The following is a 22045-nucleotide window of genomic DNA, read 5'->3' on the forward strand; positions in this document are numbered from 1 at the left end:
GGTGTGCATAGGATTGTAATCTCAAGCAGTAATCCTATTTTACACCGGAAACAGACACTTTTATAATTTTACAAATCACTGCTACCCCTTCAACTTTCTGTGTGGGGCTGGTTTTGTGAAATAGCTCAGTACATTACCTCATTCCTTTCCTCTCTTCTCTTCTGTGCAGGAAGAATTAGTTTGGATAAGGCAATGCCTTTTAATGAACCAAAATCTGTTGGTTTAGAATAGTGCATGCTACTCAAGATTTTGCATAAGGAAGACTGGAAAGTTAGCTCATTCTCAGCAAGATAATAAAGCTACAAAGTAAGTTTTCTATGTTGTCACTTGCAGTTTCAAATGCCCATAATTGGGGAAGAGTGTAGATAGTTGTAAGCTCTAGAGAGGTAGATATGTTGGTCTATTGCAGGGGAAAAAACAAAGGGTCACAGCACCTCAAAAATCAACCAATTAATTGTGGCATTAACTTTCATAGCTCTAGTGTTTAAAGTAGGGTTGGCCAGCCTTTCAATTTTAGGGCTCCTAAACAATTGTGTAGAGGAGGGAATTTCAGCAGGTGCAGCTTGTCATCTGTGAAATGACAAGCTGCTCCTGTGTAAATTCCCTTTCTGCACAATTGTTAAAGGTCCAGGAGCCCTAAAGTTGAAAGGCTGGTCACCCCTGGTTTAAAGTGTAGTAAGGCTCTATGGCTTACTACAGTTCTATACACACTTGCTTGGGAGTTAGGCCCACTGAACTCAATGGCAATTACTTCTGCATAGACCTGCCTGGGATTGCATTGTTGTACAGACTGAAGGATATGACTTTTATATTTGTAGCTAAAGAATGCTTCTATAATGTGCAATATTTGAACTAGTGACACTATTTATGCTTACTTTAGTACTGTAATAGTCTGTAAAAAAAAAAATGCTTCAACAGCTATCTGAATACTGTTTGGCCTTAAGATACAGCCAAGGTTGACTTGGGTGTGTGTTATAAGTTTGGTTGCAAAATTACTTATCCACACTTTCTTTCTCTCCTGAACAGGGAGACAAGCAACTAATAACTAGACTTTCAGATTATGCAACAAACGTTTGCTGTGACACTAAGGTGGTTTCAAGCATAGCAAGTCATGAAAGAGGGAATTCCTTTAGTGGAGAGAGTAATGTACAGCTAGAAGAGCAGCATGAAATAAAACTGGATAGCCCCTACTGGAAATTCTGGTAAAAGTGAGTTGCTGCATAATTTTCTCTCTTGTTCTTTTCCTGGGAGAGAGGAGAGAGTGTGGTTGGGAAGGGAATGCAGTCTTTTTAAGAAGATGGAGATAAAGTGTGCAATCTGACACAGCATCCAGATTGTCAGGGGCTAGGAGAGGGGGCTAAAGGGGGTAATTTGTACTCGGGCCCGGGGTCAAAAGGGGGACCCAGGAGCCAAAGGAGAAGGTCCAGAAATTTCCTGGAATCAGACATTTTCCTATCTACTCAAACTTGTTGCCCACATGGGATGCTGGGGACACTACCATGATAGGGGATGCTGGGGACACTACTGATGCCACATGGGTGGGTAGACCTGGGCTCCAAAGACTCTTCCAGCTGTCTCTACCCTCCCCTCACCCTGCTTCCCCCTCCCTGCCCCTATTCTGCCCACCCATCACCACCCTCCCCCACTCTGTTTCACCACTCCACCTTTGCAAAGGAGCCCAAAAGAAACTTGATACCCCCTGATAAAATTCCTCTCAGAGGCCCTGCAGATGGTGATCCTGCTTTTAGATCCCTTCAAGATCAGCCTTATCCCTCATTTCAAAAGCCAGCATGTTGCACAAACTGTTAAAGGAGCACACCCAATCAGATAGAACAGTGTTTCTCAAACTGTGGGTTGGGACCCACTAGGTGGGTCACAAGCCCCCTTCAGGTGGGTCCCCATTCATTTCAATATCTTATTTTTAATATATTAGACTTGATGCTACCATGGGATGTGATTGCATTTGGGGAAATGTTACACATCTGTACTTTCAACAGGCTATTATGTGTATACTTTTAACAATGATAGTGAGACTTACTCCTGGGTAAGTGTGGGTAGGATTGCAGCCTAGGACTGTTAAAAATTTTCCTGCTTGATGATGTCACGTCCGGTCATGACCTCACATCCAGTGGATCCTGATAGATTCTCATTCTAAAAAGTGGGTCCCAGTGCTAAAAGTTTGAGAACCACTGAGATAGAGAATTTAAATTGAGCATTGCCTATCCTTCCCCCTTGGGCTGTCATAAAAGAGGCCGTAATAAACATGCTCCCACTGATTTCTTTCCTGCTTTTGATGTTTGCCTCTATTATATTAATTGTCATCATGCAGTGCTGGATTAACTGTTATGCTCAGGAGACTGTACCAATGATCATGTGAAGAGAGCTCATCTGTACAGGGCCCTCGCGCTGCCTTAATCCCACCCAGAATGCTGCTTCTGTTGGGAACCCAGCACCCCTCTGCTTATTCTCATTACAAAAAGAATCAGTGAGGAGTCAGGAGGCAGCACATTGCACTCATCATAAGTAAAGGGAAGGGGGACACACTCCAAATTGTCTTTCCGAATTGTTTTCCCCACCTATTCGGTAACTCCTAACACCAAATAGGTAGCAAGAAACCATGGAGCCATGACAGTCTCCCCCACCCTTCTTTCTCCAGCAACACCCTTCCAAGGGTACTGCTCTATACAATCATAATTTTGCATCACTGCATTGCAAGGCAATCCTGCCTCTGCAGTACAGGAGTGCATTAAGATTTCTGGAAGAGGGCAGCAAGAGTACTGGATTTTGGTGCCACTTTCTTGCATACCAGGAACACCTTCCACTACACACTTCTTGTTTTGTCCGTATTAAGAAACCTGATAGATGCAATTCTGACCTCCTTTCCACAAAGCCTAACTAAAGCCTTTCTCACTCATCCGATGTGCAGGAAGAGACTTGCCAAAGCAGAAAAGACCCCTGAAGTCTGCACCAAGCCCCATTCTGTTAATTAGACCCCATGCGATACAAACTTTTACAGTAATCATTGGGCTATTTTTGACTGGGACTACAGAGCTTCTAATTCAACACAAATTTCTTTCTTTTTTGTAATGGACACAGGCTGGCGGTCACAGCGTACAGGACACACCAAAGGAATTAAGCCCAGTTCATTCAAGGCACCTTCATTGTTTACATTTCCTGAATCATGTGTGATTCATTGCTCACCACTTTGCCGTTTAGCTAATAGTATGTCAAGGCCCTGAATCTGAAAGAAAAGATCCATTAAGATTCCTCATTGTTTAGAACTAGGTCAAGTTTCCAGCACGTGGGTGGGCGTGAGGCATCTGAAGTACTAGTAACTTTGCCCAACTGCAGAAGCAGATGGACCATATTATTATACTGTGGTAGATATTAGATTTCAGATTAGCAATAGAGATGGACTGTTGCCTTTGGGTCCGTCTCTGTGAATAGCTATATGGTGCAGGCAGAGGATAGTATAGTATATGGCTGAAGGCCTACCTACATAGTACAGTTCAGCACAGGACTCTGTGACTGGAAACGGTGAAGAGACCAGTTACTTAACTGCCTTGCTTTTAATCAACAAATTCAGAAATTAACTGAACAAATTAATATATGTTCCACTTTGCCTATTTTGAAGTTAACTTTCTTGTTTTTTAAAAAAGAGAATTATTGGTAAAAGGAGGCTTGTTAAAATATAAATTCATTTATTATTTGGAAAATTAAATACCTTTCCAGAGCCAAGACATCTGTTTACAATTCTTTTTTCTTTTCTTTTTGGCCAGGGTTATTGCTACTCCTACCAACCTTGTTCCTCTACCCCAAGAACAGGTTGATATGCAGAAATTTTGTAGACAAAGCTTTTCTGGCATGGGATTAAGGATGGGAAAAGCTTTATCTGCTTATTTTCTGTGTTTCTAGGGTTGCCATCTTTTTTATTGACCCAATCTCCTCTGCCAGCCACTGGCAGCAACTTGCTTTGTAGATATTAGCAGGTGATCATGCTTATCTCCATTTTGTGAAAAGCTTTGCTAATGGGACAGGAGCTGTGTGTCCCAATGGGTTTCCTTGGACCTGCGCCACCTCTGGAGGTGGCACAAGTCCAAGGAGAGTGGAGCAACCGGAAGCCGCTCCATTCTCTCCGGGCATGGGGGTTGGGATCCTGCATAACCGATGGGTCCCAGCCCCACCCCCGGCTCCCCATGCGCCTGCCCCTGGGGCCGCCCATCGCCTGCCCTCCCTGCCGGTTAGGATTGCGCCCTCAGTTTCACTTTTCATAGGACTCATGCGTTTTTTGTTTTCTGGTTTTTTGACCGCAACCTTTCATAGAATTTTGATATTTCACTCTGGTTTTTTTTATTGCATTCTGCTGGAAATTCCACATCCAACAGTATATAACATGATGGGGTTATTCCTAACCACCGCGCTGTTAGCTATTTTGGTAACTTGTGGTGTCACCCCCCCCCCCAAGGCTGGAACCTAGGGCAGACTGCCCCCCCCAGCCCTTTGTTAGCTATGCCACTGACAGGAATTACTCCCAAAGTCCACGTGTGTAACAATGTTGCAATGTCTCACATTAAATTACAACATAAAAATAAGCTGAAGGCAATACTCCCTTTAATTAACTGGTGCAGTTAATAGGGTGCAGTGTTTCCACCCTACTCATTTTATTGGCCCTCTTCCGTGCCTGGACAGTAGTCTAAACACACAGGAAGTTGCCAGTGGATTTTTCCAATGTTTATCTCTAGGGCAGTTAAAAAAAAACCCTCCTTATAATTTCTCTTATTATTAAGTATATTTATATCACGCTTTTCAACAGGAGTACTGTAGTTCACAAAGCAGTTTACACAGTAAAATAAATCAGTAAGCAATAGTCACTGAAAACCATGCTGGAGTGCAGAGGGACAGTTGCTCTCTCCCTGCTAATTATAAGAGAACATCACTTTGAAGGTGGCTCTTTGCACCTGGGTTACTTATGAGGCTGATGAGGTAATAGGACCAGGAAAAGAAAAGGTGAGGCAACCCTGAGTTATATTAACATAAAATAATTTTAAAAGAATACCTTTTGTTCTCTCCTCCAAGATTTCCTTGCCATGTTGTGTCTGGGAGAAAAAAATCTCCGTCATCCAGTGGAGAGATTATTAGGTATGGATATTGGGAACACCAGATTCAGAATCTTTGAACACCTGTAAAATCCACTTAAGCTGCAGTCCTAGAGATATGTTTATTTGAGAATAAGTCCTAATGAAATCAGTAGGATTTATATTTGGGTGAATGTTGTTAATAAACTGGTATCCATTGAAGCACTGGAATGTATATGAACCTACTATAATAATTATTAAATAATGTCTAAATAAATAAAAAATATTAAATAATGTGTAGGGAAGGCAAAACACTTCATTTATCATCTCTTGATGAGATCCTTACAACAACCCATTACAGGGGTGGGCAAACATTTTGGCAGGAGGACCACATCATCTCTCTGACACTGTGTCAGGGGCCAGGAAAAATTAATTTACATTTTGGATTGGAATAAATTTAATTAAATTTCTATAAATGATTACATTAGAAATGGAACTTAGATGAATGAATGAATTTTACTGAGCTTATTTATGATACACATGAGAACTATTATACAGGCATGTAGAACCACATGAAAACTATGAACCGTTTCCCACACATTTCTTATACAGTGAAAACATACAGACCAAGACAGAAACATGTGTGCAGTTGCAGGCCAGCGTGGGCTCCAACAGGCCAGAGGCTCACTGGAGACTGGAGGCTCCCTGTGGGCCAAATTGGGAGTCACCGGACTGGGGTTTGCCCACCCCTGCATTAAAGTAAGCATTAGTAAATCCTTGCAGAGCTGAGGCTGAAAGTGGTTTGCTTATCACCACCTGGCAGAGGTGAGATTTAAACTTGAGACATCTGGATTCACAGCCTAGTTCAGGGATGCTAAACTTGTTTCATACAGAGAGCTGAAGTTAGAGTTCATGGTATCTGCTGAGGGCCGGAAGTGACATCATTACGCAGGAAGTTACATCATTAAGCAGATGATGGCCAGAAATAAGCACTTTGTTATCACACAGAAACTCATTACCTGTAAATGACGGAAGAGAAAATGTGCAAATCTTGTCTATATTTTCAAGATATGAGAGAGCCCAATTATCAAACTGGGAGAGCCCAATTATTATGGGAGGGCAGATAAATTGCTTCTGAGGGCCGCATTCAACCCACAGTCCTTATGTTTTATATCTCTGACCTAGGGCACAAGCCTAACCAACTTTCCAGCACTGATATAGCTCTGCCAATGTGGTGCATCTTGCAGTGGGGAGGTAGTCAAGGGGGCCTCCTCAAGGTAATGGCATGCTTGTTGCCTTACCTTGGAAGCAACATTGTGGCTAAGTCAGTGCTTGAAAGTTGGTTTTCTTAGGGCGCAATCCTAACCCCTTATGTCAGTAATTTCCAGCACTGGCATAGTGGTGCCAATGGGATGTGTGCTGCATCTTGCAGTTGGGTGTCACTCACAGAGGCCTCCTCAAAGTAAGGGAATGTTTGTCCCCTTACCTCAGAGCTGCATTGCCCTTAAGTCAGTGCTGGAAAGCACTGACATAAGGGTTTAGGATTGCGCCCTTAGCCATTATGCTAGACTAGCTCTATACTATGTTATACTATGCAGAGCTAAGGGTTATTGGTCATCTTTCATTCTCACCTGTTTGTGTGCCTTTAGTAGCAGCTAGGCTCACAGAAATTGCTGCTGAAGTTTTTCCCACAGTTTATTTCTGTGCCAGGAAAGCTTTTGCCAGCTAAATTTCAGGACTTTAGGCTGCTGTTCGAGACATGAGAGCTTGTCCTAAAAAGGGGGCAAGTTGCAGATGTCATTGGGGAAATTACTCTCTCAAGACAAATTGGTTCTACTGAAACCAGTTCTTGGGACGAGGTGGGAAAGAAATCTAGATTAATACCTGATGAAGGCAATAGTTGGATGTTAGGTGGTAGTTTTTATGTTCAGTGCAAGAGGGAGCCAAAGGGAGCCCCTTTGAGGCTTTGCAGGTGCAATCCTAACCCACTTTATAACACCTGCAAAAGGGCAGCGCAGCTCTGAGGGAAGGGAACAAACATTCCCTTACTTTGAGGAGGGCTCCATGAGTGCCATCCAAGTGCAGGATGAAGCATATGTCCCATTGGCACAGCTATGCCAGTGCTGGAAAGTTGGTTAGCATTTGGGCCTGCATAACCGCCACCTCCACCATGGTTGTGCAGCTGCTAGATAAGCCACCAAACCAGTGTGGGAAGAACCACACCACTCCAGTTGTATGTCAAGGGGGTTGAGACCCCATTCAGCTCAATAGGACTCCTGTCCAATTATACATGCAGAGGCCGGGTAGGCAAAACTAGCTCAGTTTTGGGCATTTTCCTTTGCATGAGGATGGTCCCCAGGTCAGTCCAGGGAAGAGGTTCCTGCCTGAAACTCCAGAGAGCTTCTGCCAGTCATTGTTGACACTGAGCTAGATAGACCAATGGATTGATTCTGTGTTTTACACACACACTATACGGCAGTGGTTCTCACACATTTAGCACTGGGACCCACTTTTTAGAATGAGAATCTGTCAGGACTCACTGGAAGTGATGTCATGACTGGAAGTGACATGGTCAAGCAGGAAATTTTTTAACAATCCTAGGTGGAAATCCTACCCACACTTATCCAGGAGTCAGTCCCATTGACTATCATTGTTAAAAGAATATACCTAGTAGCTTGTTAAAAGTACCAGTATGTAACATTTCCCCAAATGCAGTCACATCCCATGGCAGCATCAAGTCTAATATATTAAAAATAAAATGTTGAAATGAATGGGGACCCACGTGAAATTGGTTCAAGACCCACCTGGTGGGTCCCGACCTACAGTTTGAGAATCACTACTATACGGTATATAGAGTGCATATATTCTGGCAGGATTGCCTTTAGCCATGACATGCCAGTCTAACACTTAAGCATTTCTTCTCACTGCATCACCTTGCTGGGGGAAGTCTTGCCTGTTGAATTTCTGCCTGTCTACTGTAGAAAGCACAGGAGCCCAGTCACAGAGTAAGGCAGCACTTCTGTTTGCTGATGTGTTTGAATAGCATAGCTCCAATGATCACCTGATTCTTTGGGCTGGCTGCCATGGACAGAGCTTTCTTCCCATCAACAATACCAACATAGTGCTTGTCAGTAGAGGTGAGGCCTGGCATGGAAACCTGCCACTGTTAACTAACTATGCAAATTGGTCCTTGGATTCCTGGCATGTAAAGAGGTGCCTTCTGTCTAGCCTGTCAGTCATGTTAATATCTAAGGCAAGCATGTCCCAGATGCAAAAGAGAAGATTATTGTACTTCTAACAATTGTGTAGTGTGGTTCCCAAACTTTTTAGCACTGGGACCCACTTTTTAAAATGACACTCTGTCAGAACCCACCTAGCTTTATGAGACTTTTAAAAAATCTAGAAAGAAATAATGTTTATTTATTTACATGTAATAATATCCAGAAAAAGATACTCTAACATTTATCTCCCTATGGGCGCAATCCTAACCAATTTTCCAGCACTGATCTAGCTGCAATGAAACCCCAAGGTAAGGTAATAAACATACCCTTACCTTGAGGAGGCCTCCTTGACTGCCTCCCACTACAGGATGCAGTGCATGCCACGTTGGCATAGCTAAGATTTTGCCCTGTATTTACAAATGCTTGTAAACTGCAGGAGCTGCTTGCAGGGTAGTTAGCAGCTATCTAATTTCTGAAAATCCTCAGGGCTTGAGGCAGTTAATTATCTGATCCTTCCATCACCTGTGTTTCCAATGGAAGCTCTGCTTAGCTGCAGGGACCCAATCAGGTCGCAACTCACCAATGGATTCTGACCCACAGTTTGGGAACCACTGTAGTGGAGCAGTTTCACTTCATCATGCAGGGGCAAACAAACTAGCAAACACTCTGGTGATGGCATCTGGCCGGGATGCCTTTAAAAGGGGATTGGACAAATTTCTAGAGGAAAAGTCCATCAGGCCAAGATGGGTATGTGCAGCCTCCTGGTTTTTGAAGTAGGCTAGCCTGAATGCCAGATGCAAAGGAGTGGCACCAAGATGCAGGTCTCCTGTGGCCTTGTGTGCTCCCTGAGGCTGGTGGGCCACTGTGAGATGCAGGAAGCTGGACTAGATGGGCCTTTGGCTCTTCTTCTGTTCCAGTGGGGCTCTGCTTCTGTTTTTACCCTGCATCTGCTGACATCCATGCTGCAATCCCAAGCATGGTTGCTAGGGAGTCCGTTTTACTGAACTTAGTAGAAGTTTGGAGGAAGCACGTGCAGGATTGGGTCCTTTGTGCATCTTGGGTCTCAACCCATCCCCAGAGTAGTTCAGCCCCTGGCTAGCAAGCTACAAACCGTAGAGAGCCTCGTGAATGAAGGGGTGCCTGCTGTCATTTCGCAGAGCGGCCGCCCGGGGTCAGCAGCGAGCAGCGAGGGAGTCAATGTCAAAGCCAGCCTTTGAAAAGCCGGGGACAGACGGTCGGGAGTCCCGCTGCCTGCCCGCGCCTGGCTCAGTGCGCGGAGCCCTCGCTCGGTGCCGGCTCGCCCGCTCCATGAGGCTGCGGGGATGGCGGGCGGCTCGGAGGACGCGCGGCGCGCCAGGGCTTCGGGCGAAGTTCTGCTCTCGGGGATCTTCTGCCTGGACCCGGCTCTGAAGATAGGCTACGACCTGAGCCTGACCCGCGACGCCCAGCTGCGGATGCGCCGGCGGGACTCCGCGCCCGAGAGCGCACTCACCGCGCTCAGCCTCTCCGACTGCATCGGCTGCGAAGTCTTCCAGAACCAGGACGACCCGCAGCCGGCGGCCGTCTGCTTCACCGTCTACTGCTACCCGCTCAAGAAGAGGTGGTGGAACTCCGGCGAGTCCCGGCAGAAGGTGGCCAAGACTTTCCGCGTGCTGGAGTCCCCCGAGGCCCAGCAGAACTGGGCCGTCGCCGAGACCTGGGCCAGCGGGATCAGGGACCTCGCCACTCCCAGGGGCCCCAAGTTGGAAGGTGAGTGGGTGGCTGCGGTCCTGTCCTCGCTAAAGTCTCCTGGGGGGCTTTGGAGCAAGCCTCAGTCTCTCCGCCTTGAGTGCCTTATCTGTAAAATGGGCACAAGCTCTTCCAAGAGTGGATCTCTTTCCTGATGTAAAAGATCTCTGTCAGATGGCTCAAAATAACTTAAAATATGCATAAAAGTTCAAAAACTCCCCCCAAAGTTTTTTTTTTGGGGGGAGGGAAGAGTTATGGAAAGAAGCTCCACTTTGAGCCACTGATTATTTAAATGGGCTAGTTTCACTTAAGAGGTCATGGAGCCATTTCTCATGATGGGAGATTCCTACACAGGGAGAATTTGTGGATAGGAATGATCATTGTAGCATATGTCTATATATATGCAGGTTGTCATGTGTGCATGTAGCTACTGTGATGCTCATCTTGGCAAGCTGAGACTACTAATGGCATTCTGGTGCATTTTGTATGCAGCATCATGTACACCTGTGTGGGAGAGTTTACATGCCAATTGCATGTTCTCCTAGAACACATGAGTGTCCCATGTTGGGATTTCATAAGATGTGAGGTGGCCCATGTAGCATGATGCTGTGCATGTTTCCTCAGAAGCAAATTCCACCCAACTGAATGGGTCTTATGCCCAAATGAGTGTCAGTAGGATTGCAGCCCATCAACCCAAGTACAGTAAAAGTTACTGCTTGTAGGCTTGCACTGTAAGTCTCATTTAAATTAATTGGGTTGTGAGGCTGCTGAAGCTCACATGAAGGCAAGATGGATTATTTAAAGACAAATGCATGCAGATCTCAGAACAAGGCTGCCAATCAGTTCAGTTTGTTTGGGGCTAGTCTCGAAGAGGTCTGCAAATGGTTTCAGACTGGCACCCTAACAGTACAGCTCCTAGCAGGGCTGGGTTTAGTGGCAGGCAACCCAGGTGCCAGGCGTTCCAGGTATTCTTAAAAGGTATGTGTTTCTGTTAGGGTTAGAGAAAACAGATGTGCTTTGTTGCTTATCTATGGCATGGATACAGATTTACAGTTGAATGCATTTGTATGTTTCATTTTATGATGGGGGGAAAATCATTGATGCTGAACATTGCAGGAAAGGATCAAGTTAAAAAAATTCAAAAGTTGAACCAATGGAAGAGGGCAACAGAGATGCCCAAAGATGCTCCTTTACCAGGGTGCCATTTGCTCTAGTCTAGAGCCTGCCTGCCTGCCTGCTGGAGTGGAAGTGCTTTTATTGGAGATTCCAGATGTAGCAATTGTATGTGCTATCCTCTCCCACCCAACTGGTTTAAAATGCTGATGCTTAAATCTCAAAATGTAACCCACAAAGCATTTCCTCTGCAGTAGTCCCACTGAAGTCAGTGGTCTTGTTCTGGAGCAATCACAGTAGATGACGCAAAAGATCTGTTCACTTGGGCTTTCAAAAACACAAGAACTGTCTTGGTGGATCAGCTCAAGGCCATCTGTCTAGTATCCTGTTTCCAGCAGCAAGACAGAGGCTGAAACTTCAAATTGATTTGGCATTTATTTCTAGTTCAGCTTTGCCTCTGTTCACAGACTGGATCCACAGATCATTTTGAAAGCCAACTACGTATGCCATCCTGATTTGTTTGCTGCAAAACTGTCAGTTCTGATTATCTTAATCTGCAAAATCTAGAACTTGTAATACGAGATCTTCATAAGATTGTCAGATTTCTTGTTTTTAAAAAGGTGTGTTTCTAGGCCTTAGGAAGGGAAAGACTGTGCAGTGCAATCCTGGGCATGTTTACTCAGTAGTAAGTCCCACAGTTCAATAGGTTTTGCTCTCGCACAAGATTACATTTTATACTCTTTGCAGCCACTGTCCATAACCAAATAAAATCTAATGTTTAAAAGCAAAGTAGTACAGGGGTCTTAAACTTCTCGTAGGAAAACATTAACCAGCTACAAATAGATTGGAAGAACCAAATCCCCTTTGTGTGTATAGTCAATGGAATTCTTTCAGCTGCTTTTGCCATGACCTTTAGGGTGAAAATCAGAAGGTATTTCTGTAGCAGTGGGCATAGCTAGGGAGGTGCAGGTGTAGCAGTTGCACTGGGCAACATGCTTCAGGGGGGCAACAAACTGAGCTTGACACTATTGGCCAAAATTGTGAAAAAATTGGTATGTACAAATAATACCATCATGTTATATATCATTGGAAAGGTCATTTAATGCAGAATGCAATGAAACAAACTTCATTGGAATATCTGTATACTATCAAAAGTTATGGGCAATTAACCAGAAAATGAAAACACAACTGCCTTTTGGATCAGAAAGTGGATTTTCTTAACTCATAACTGATCTATGAGACTGATTGTTCTGATGAGAGTCAATGAGATGTTATTATGATACAACAAGGAACCAGTAAGATGTTAATTTGAGTCAGCTCTCATTTCCATGTGTCATAATATAGTTATCCTGCTGAGTAAAGTGGCACTTTTTCAAGTGGTGCTCCTCTTATATTTAGCAGGGGGAGAATAATTGTCCCTCTCACCCCAGCACAGTGTCTCTAACCAATAAGGGGCACAATTTATATTTACTTAATTAAATTTGATTTTGTTGTGGCAGGGGGGTACAAAATCTTTGACCTTAGATAGATGCCTTTGCTATGCCACTGACTGGGGGGCAGTGGCAGAGAAAGTGGGTGTCGCACTTCTGGGGGGAGGAGGCAGGTTTCCCCCCAATTCTCACCTTTTAAAAAGTCTGGTTGTGGCATCACTTCTGGTTGTGGCATCACTTCTGGGGCATCATTTTGAGCTTGGCTACACGATCATTAACTACGCCACTGTTCTGTAACATAAGAACAGCTGGAAAATGGATTGTGGATGAAACTGCCCAATAGATGAAATGCAGAGGAACAGGCAAATGGGCTTTCTTTGATCTAGGAAAGACACCTCTGCTTGTTAGACATAAGGAAGATTGCTTCATTTTCTGCTGCCCAGGTGAATGGGATCCTGAAAATGAGTGCAAAATTTGCCAGATACACAGGATATTAATAGAAGCATCCCTGTTTTGTGTTAACAGTGGTATGAATGGCTAGATTGTGCTTCAGACATGTAACTATGTGCTATCAAAATTCTTGTAGAAAGGTGTATTGCCACACAGACCAAGTCCAACCTTAAGAAACGTGTCACCTTTCTGTTTGTGGATTCAATTGCGCTAATCCCCAAACTCAAACCTGTTTGACAAGGCAAACCTGTGTCCCTGGTTAATAAGTGCAGCTGTTCATCTAATCGCCTTTAGACAGGTGGTATGTGCCTTTCCCCATAGTTCCCTTGTGGTGATCTTGAGTAATGCTACAATACTCAGGCTTGGCTGCTACATGTAGTTTTAACGAGTGAAGTCATTTCCAGCTGAACCAAAGTGATTAAAACACTTTCTTCAGGCAACAAAAACTGTACAGTGGTGCCTTGCAAGACGAAATTAATTCGTTCCGCGAGTTGTTTTGTATTGCGAAAATTTCATCTTGCGAGGCATCACTGCAAACTGCAAACAAACAAAAAATTTGCAAAAAAAATTCGTCTTGTGAAGCACGGCCATAGAAAAATTTGTATTGCGAGTCACCAAAAAAATCGCAAAAACGCTTTCGTCTTGCGAGTTTTTCGTTGCGCGAGGCATTTGTCTTGTGAGGCACCACTGTATTTTTAATATAGTCAAAGTTGGCCACAGATCAGATTAACAGAGGAATCATTTGCATAATCAACCTTGGCCCACATAAGCACTGAGATCAAGTGGTGGGTTGTAACTATGAGCAGGCAAACTGTAGCAAAAAAGAGAGGAGGGACCTCCACACAGGTGCACAAAAGGCAAGATCACATGAGAGATATTTGAATGCCCAAAACTTTTGGGCAAAAAATCTGCTGGGGAGAACTAAAGAAACAAATAGTTATCAATAACTGGTAAACCTCTGTGTTTAGGATGGGATCAGTAACATGAAGCACTGTACAGTAGACTACTTTCAGGAACAGAGCATGTGAGACAAGTTCACCCACCCAGAAGTGCACTTTGCCCCTTCTGGGGGGGGGGGGATACTTTCCCAAGTATCTTTTTTTCTGGTGCCTTCAGTGGTATACCTTCAATGAGTCATATTTCTGTTTTTTTCCACTGAATCAGCACACCCAAGGTGGGTTCCAATTTCATGATCAATATTTTCATGATTGAGCTATTCTGTGTGGTTGGGTTATCCTAACACTATGGAAATTGCCCAGGGCAGAGAGGCCCCTTTGTGGCTAGGCTCCTTGTTCAGAGGGCCCCTTATGGGCAGAGGCTGTTTCCAAAGGATCCTGCTGTCTTATCACTCTGCATAACACGTGTCTCGTGAAGCAGAGCATCTGATTTTCTGACCACAGATCTTGACTGTGAAGCAGAAGGTTTGTTTTTGTTTGCAAGTATTCTTCTGAAAAGAGTTAATAGTACATATGACCCAGGCCAGAGCATTTTATGTTTCACTCTCCTTTGAGACTGATAGCTGGAAATAGTCTTGGTCAAGAGGATTCTTTCTGTGTTCCTGCATTGGGTGCAAGCTATTCCTGCATCTCACTTCTTTGTATCCATCAAAAGTCCACCAAGGCCACATCCAATGCTTAACCTTGCTAACAGACTGCCTTTCATAAACTGTGTATCTGTATTGAGCTCAGAGCACTTGAACATTTAGTGCTGGGACCTGCAAGCTCTTTGTAGGGAGTGGCCATCTTCTATTACCACAAACAGACGTGTAGCTCATGTGCTCATAGTGATGATGTCACACAATGCTTATCCTGATGTCATGGAATTCAGTGCACCCCAGGCAATGTAGGCACTGGCACTCTGAAACATAAATTTCTGGGGATTTGGGATACTCCTCAGGTAATCTGATGCATGCACATAGGAACCGCCACCAAACCATGTCAGACTGAAAATTAAAGGCTATAATTTTTTTAATGATGGTGTTCTACAAAGCACAGGAAGGAGTATGGGTGCCAAACGCAGCATGGGTGCCAAAAACAGAATGGCACAACAATTAAGGAACAAATATAGTAAATGAGAGATACCCAGATGATTCAGTGTTGCTTCAGGGGAGGGCAAATCTTCTTTAGCTTTGTCATTAACCAGAAACTAGGAATTGGTTCAATGAATTTAAGAAGGCACCAGGATGAAGGAGGCTGTTTTCTTCTTTTCTTCTTCTGTAAGGGTTGGTTCCACAGATTGGAGCCAAGAGTCAAGGCTGAATGGTTTGTACCCCAGCTCCAGGAGTGAGGGTTAAGAAATCTTAATGCACCCTATGAGTTTCAATTGATCATTTGCATTTGAAACAGTATTGAAAGGGCAGAAAAGTCATCCTTTCTGTTTCTGTATGACATTCTTGCATGATACAGTATCTTAGAAGTGGTGTTTCCGGCTATGTGAAAATAGAAGGGGGACTCTTTCTTCTAAGGCAGGGGTGCCCTCGAGGCCTCTCAATGCGGCCTTCGGGGAGCTCCCAGTCTCCAATGAGCCTCTGGCCCTCTGGAGATTTGTTGGAGCCCACACTGGCCCGATGCAACTGCTCTCAGTGTGAGGGCAACTGTTTGACCTCTCAGTGAGCTGTGGAATGAGGGCTCCCTCCACTGCTTGCTGTTTCACATCTGTGATGCAGTTGCAGCAGCAAAGGAAAGGCCAGCCTTGCTTTGTGCAAGGCCTTTTAGAGGCCTTGAGCTATTGCAAGACCTTCATTCATTCATATAAGTTCATCTTTAATATATTCATTTATGTAAACGTAAGTAAATTTATTCAAATTTGAAATGTAAATTAATTCTTTTTTCCCCCGGCCCCCGACACTGTGTCAGAGAGACAATGTGGCCCTCCTGCCAAAAACTTTGGACACCCCTGTTCTAAGGTAACAACTGTCTCCCATAGTTGTTGTGTTTTACTTTTGCTTTATTTTTAAAATAATTGCTCAGTTCTTCAGTTGCGCCAGAGCTCAGATAATCTGAGTGCACAATCCTATGTTTGTCTACTGAGAAGTTCCATTGTCTTTGGTGGGGCTTACGCTCAGGAAAGTGTGCATAAGATTGCAGTTGGACTGACTAAATTCAGCGAGGATTTGAACCCTAGTCTCTACACTATGAGCCAAACACAATACCCACAACACTGTGCTACGAATGCCTGCGTAAAGGTACATTAAAGCCCACACGTGGGCAGTCTTGACTGCTTCTCCCTTGAAGCCAAATGAATTCTGTGTATTGTGTGCTCTCTTTTCACTCTGTTATAATGGAGGCTTCTTTCAGTCTGTGATGACTATATTAGTCAGACCCTTGCTCAGCAGCATTGCCAGTCATCCATGGATTTATCATGCTGTAGGACCAGGCTGGAGGAATTTCAAAATCATGTGGCTGCTTTGAGCAACTCGTCTGGGTTCTCAATATGATGACTCAACATTTTTTTGCTTTTGTTTTAGCCATTATCACTGAACTTGCATGGGATGGAGACAGAACTGTGGTACAGTAGTTGGTTTCAGGCCCACTAAATTTAAGAATGGAAATAGCTGCTTCTACCCAATCTCTCTGTTCCCGGGTCCACTTTACCTCCTGCCTGGCATGCACTTATATGTGCTGCTTCTCTCTCTGTGAAAGATCGCCCAGCAGGGAGATGCAGGGAGGGGCTGTGACAAGGGTGACCCAGTGAGGGATGGGAGCTGACTCGGAGCCCAGAATGTTGCTTTGTAATCCAGTTCAGGAAGTGACAGATGGGGAAGGGGGTGCCAGAGGACAGACGTGCTGGTCATTTTGCCTAAAGAGAAATGAAGGCTTGATCTATAAGGAACTTCTCCCCCACACTTTGTTTGTGTGTGTGCTCGAGTGCTAGTTTCCCTTTCTGAGGCCTCTAGAAACCTGCCTGCCCCAAATAGATTTTTGCCTTATCTATAGAAACATATGCTCCTCCTCCACCCCTCAATGAAGTGACCACATTTTCTTCCTCCTACAACTTTTCTGGTTGACCTGAAACACTTCAGGGTGTTTGTCAGAAGCAAATTAGTTGCTGTGCAAGAGTTAGTCATGTGAACAAACCTTGTACTTGTACTGTGAGTAAATTGAATCAATGCACAGTGTCACCTGGGAGAAGGCAGGCCTAATTTTTTTTAAGGGTTGCTGGTCATTTCAGAACATACCAAACAAATCTCCCTTTCTTCAAAGCCTTTCATGCCTTCTGAAATCTACCATCAAGTGTACCTTTGTGTTTGAAATTATGATGTGCCATCCCTACAACATCTACAATGGTATCCCAGAGTGTAATCCACTACTAATGCACTGATTTTTATCTGTAAACCACTTAGTAAACTTTTTGCTGGAAAGCAGTACAATATGTAAATATTCTTAATAATAGTACATCAGTAAATTCTGTTTCACACATTATTTTTTCCATCAAAGCTATTAATATCCATTTGAGAAAGATATGACATGTAACATGGGAAAGTCTGCAGAAGTGTCTAGCTTTCCTTCTGTCATGCCTGATGGTTCGGTATGATGGCAGTCACAAGTTGAATGCTTACCTGCATAAGCATTCCATGCACACCCTGTTGCACATGAGCACACTAACCACAGGTCATTTGCTGGTAGTGAGTAGTGCTGAAAACTACATAAAGAGGAGGCACAGTTCACAATTTTGAGTTTATACTTGGACCCCATCCCCAGGATCTTGCATTATGTATATGCAAATATTCCAAAATATGGAAAAATCCAAAACACTTCTGGTCCCAAGCACTTCTGATAAGGGATGCCTGACCTGTACAGAACTTACCATGATTTATTTAAGCAGAGTATTCCAGTGTCCTCTTCCCAGCCATGATCCTGCCCTGGTCCCTCTGTTCTTTATAGGATGATGCCAGATAGTGCAGTCTAAGAGCCTTAGCAGCACCCATTCTACAGGAGCACGACATGTAGCGAAATAAGAACTCTAAATGATGCAGCCCACAAGTCAATATATCTCTGCTGATAATAGAGCAAGTAGCAAACAGAGGTTGGTTTTATTTCCTACAAGTTTTGTAGCACAATCCTCCACATCAGGTCTCTCCAAACCCTGGCCTACGAGCTGCATCCAGGGTTTGGGAGAATCCTTCTGCCCTTGAGCAGCACTTACCGATCCACTGCGCCATGGCTCTTCTGAGCACCATAACTGGATGACTTGATCCTCTGGGCAGTCGTGTCTGCCTGGAAATCTGGGTACAATGCCTTCTGCGGCACCGGACCATAGATGCAACTGTCCAGAGTGTTGCACTGTCCAGATCTGATGCCCTGAAGAGCCATGATGTGGCTGCACGGTAAGAGCTGTTCATGCCAGTAAAGGTTTTCCTGATGCACAGCGGTCTCCAGTTTAGAGACTGCTGCTCTGCATGTCTACTTGAAAGTAAACTCCACTGAGTTCAAAGGAACTTACTCCCAGGGAACTGTGGATAGGATTGCAGTTTTAGCACACTATGCCCTTCTTGTAGGCTTCTTTTTTCAGTTCTGTGCCACTTGGTCACCAACACAATTTGTATCAATGTGTGAACTGAGAAAGCTGCAAAAGCACGTTTGTCTGCAGTTTAATTACATGGTCTCTTCTAGCAGAGCTGCAAGATGGATGTGACTTGATGCATATGTTTTTGGATCTTTAATGAGAGATTTGGTGAGATATGCTAGTTATTAATTTGTTTGGCTGCAGTGATGAAAAGATGAACTTGTACTGTTGCCTCTGAAGAGGCACCACCAACACTCGTTTCACCTTGCGCTGAATGGTGTGAGTTTGCACATATGTACATGTGGAATCAATACCCAAGGCTAAAAGGCAGATTTTCACCCACACCTCCCCAGAAAGATGGCTTCCTTTATTGTACACCTTCCTTTTCTAAATTTCAAACAACTGACAATCTTTGTTATTCCCTGAATCTTTTCTGACATTTCAGTATATTCTTTTACCCTGATGCCCAGAGCTTACAGCAGTGATTTTCAACCTTTTTCATCTCACGGCACACTGGCAAGGCACACCATCAGCTTTTTGACAATTGACAAGGCACGCTGTGCTGTCAAATGGGGGCTCACATCCCCCAATGGTCCTATTGATAATTGACCCTCTCCCAAATTCCCAAGGCACACCTGGGGATCATTTGCGGCACACCAGTGTGCCATGGCACAGTGGTTGAAAATGGCTGGCTTAGAGCAATTCTTCAAATGTGGTTTTTTCAGGGATGCTTTTATTTACTGATGAGTCTGATGTGCCAGACAGGACTATAACACACAACCAATTAAGTAGGACTTCAGTAGGACTCTAGTCTTAAAACCAATTAACAGCCCAATCCTAACTAAATCCCACCCACCCCTTGGATGCATCCATGCCACTAGAGTGAGCTGCATCCTGTGTGTCTCCTTCAGGTAAGGGAACATGTGTTTCCTTATCCAGAAGTAAGCCTCTGTTAGCCCAATGGGTCGCCTTGATCCATGCCAGCTACGTTGTTGGCACAGGTCTGAGGTGAGTAAGGGAGAGAGATCGGGACAAAAACAGGACAAGGATATCAGCTCAAGTTGCTGCTGCTGGCACCTGCTCTGTTCCTCCTCCTCCATGCCCCATTCCATCAACCTCCCCCACCTCCAATGTTGGCTTACTGGCTGCAGTGGGGGCAGCGGGCTTTGGTGGCGAGGCTGCAGTACTGCTGCCTCTTGCAGTGGCACTTGCAAAATGGCTGTTGGTGGCATTCTGTGTTGACAGCTGCTTTATGACAGCAGAACACTGTTGTAAAACCCTTTGTGCTCTGGCCGATTCTAGTTAGGATTGAGCTATACATTCCAGAAGAGTTACCTCCAAATATTCCTTTTTAAACTATCTGGGGTTCGGGCTGTTTGTTTTCCACAGTGTCACTAACAAGCTGTAAAACCAGTATTTCAGAGACACAGAGTTGGGTGTTGGTCAGAAGCCCAGTGCACACATGATCAGTACTATGGAAGGCTCTAATGGTGAATCATTAAAACCAGCCTTGGAATGAAAATACAGCTGAGCATCGCTTAGCAGTAGGGATGAGGACTGGCACTCTTGTTAAGTGAGACTTGATGCTATACGAAGCCTCTGAAGATGAAGGGAAGCTCTGCTCCCCTTGCCTCCAGAGACTTGGGATGCATGTGCAGGGACCAGCGGTGGTGTCGCATATTCTGCCGTTGCTGGTCGGAGCGTCGCAAAGTGGTGCTCACCTGTAATCCAAGGCTGTTGGGAACTAATTTGCATGAATCACTTACAGTGTGCAACAGCGAGTTCACAATGGCTGCATTTTAAGTTGCTAACCATGCAGCAGCTAGCATGTATTAACTGGGTCTAAGGGAAAATGACAAGTGAGTATAGTACTTATTGCAGTATTTGGTTTTGGTATTTGAGAATAAAGAATGGGAAGTAGTTCGTGCAATACAACCAAGCCAAAATTCTTTCTTCCTTTCTGCCTGTTTCCAGCCTGGGATTCCCAGTACACACGGGGATATCACATGGATAAGGCAGAGGAGTGCTCTGTTTCTTGCAGAGATTTCCATTTTCATAAATAAATTTGAGGTTCTGCAATTTTCATATTGTTTGTTTCTTTCTTGTTGGCACCAGATGATTTACGGCGACGTCCGTCACACATGTAAGTGTGCATATTGGACGTCTTGCACTTTGGTGTGTTTTGGAAAGATAAGAACATTTTTGCAATATCACTGCAAGCATGCTGCCCCGTTTACAAACAGAACTAAAATTCACTCACGCTTCACGTTCCAGAGTTAAATATTAAGGAAATGTGTCCTTGTAAAGATTGGCATCCAAGACCAACAGGAAGGCTATTTAATTCAAGTGACCATAAAAACCAATAGCTTCACTAGTGAGGCTTCAAGTGATACTTGAAGGCCCAGACAGGACCTTTCCATGTTCTGGGGGGGGGGGGGGCTATATAGAGCAAGTGGGGAAATGAAGATCACTGTAGAGGTTATCTGAAATCCTTCTGAGCACACTTGCGCTCAGCATAAGATGCCTGCCATATAAGTACTGCCTGAACAAATTCCTTTCAGCACAATGGACTGTCAGTGGACTAAATAAGATGAAGCCACCCTGCTTGGGCTGTACTGTTGTAATTCTCTGCTTGGTCATAGACATTGCAGTTGTCCATACGCTCATTAGAAATGTGAATTTTTCAACAGTGCTCTGGGATAGGCTTCTACTTTTTAGTTAAACCTTAAAAAATGTCCTATCTTGTTGTGACAAGAATTCAAAGCAATGGCACCTTGCTCTCTGTTCTCAAAGTGTTTGCTTTGGCCAAATGCCACAAAAGCCCAGTCAAAGGATACTCCTTTCCCTTCTCCAGCAACCAGCTTCAGTGCTCAGGGATATATTGGTTAACGGGCTGGATGAAAGGTGTAAAAGAGAGTCTGTGGTGGCAAGGAATCCAACCCCCAAGGGTTTGGGACATAGCAATGATAGCCAGGACAGAATTCTGTGAAATGCTTCTGTAAAAAGTCTCAGCGGGTCCCACTACCTACTAGGTCCCCTAGGACTGGTTTGTTCTTACCCTTGGGCTCCCAGTCCAATTACTCGCAGTGAGTCAAGGGTACATGTTCCCAAACTGGTTGTCGGGTAACCTCATCTCTTAAGTCCGTTGCAATTGGGCTGCTGTTCACAGATGTTTCTAATGGCCCTAGTGATCTCAAAGCCTATACAGTAGTCCCTCAGTATCTATGGGGGTTTGGTTTTGCCCCCATCCACAGATACCAATATCCACAGATAAGACAATTGCTTTTTAAAACACTTCCAGTGTCTTAAACTTTAGAAAAACTTCCCTACCTTCGTACTGCAAAATAGCACTGTTTGCAGGGTTCCAGGGCGGTCTTCTGCATTCCTGAAAGCCATTTCTGTGTCGCAAGGCTGCCTCTCTTGGCCCTGGCTTGCCCCAAAATGCATCACGTGACCTGGAAGTGGCTTACAGGAATGCAGAACATGACCCTGGAGCCCTGCAAACAGCACAATTTTGCAGCAT

General features: G+C 44.4%; 1 protein-coding gene across 1 annotated transcript in view; it reads left to right on the forward strand.

The window, feature by feature from the left end:
• The first annotated feature begins 1191 nt into the window (after window positions 1-1191).
• SPHK1 (sphingosine kinase 1) overlaps window positions 1192-22045 on the forward strand; it is a 43784-nt gene continuing 22930 nt past the window's right edge. The window contains exons 1-2 of the mRNA XM_066616005.1: window positions 1192-1208; window positions 9454-10045. Of these exons, the coding sequence (XP_066472102.1) occupies window positions 9619-10045 (427 nt within the window). The 5' untranslated portion in view covers window positions 1192-1208; window positions 9454-9618. The remainder of the gene's footprint in view (window positions 1209-9453; window positions 10046-22045) is intronic.

This window comes from Tiliqua scincoides, chromosome 2 (genome assembly GCF_035046505.1).
Source record: "Tiliqua scincoides isolate rTilSci1 chromosome 2, rTilSci1.hap2, whole genome shotgun sequence".
Classification (NCBI taxonomy): domain Eukaryota; kingdom Metazoa; phylum Chordata; class Lepidosauria; order Squamata; family Scincidae; genus Tiliqua; species Tiliqua scincoides.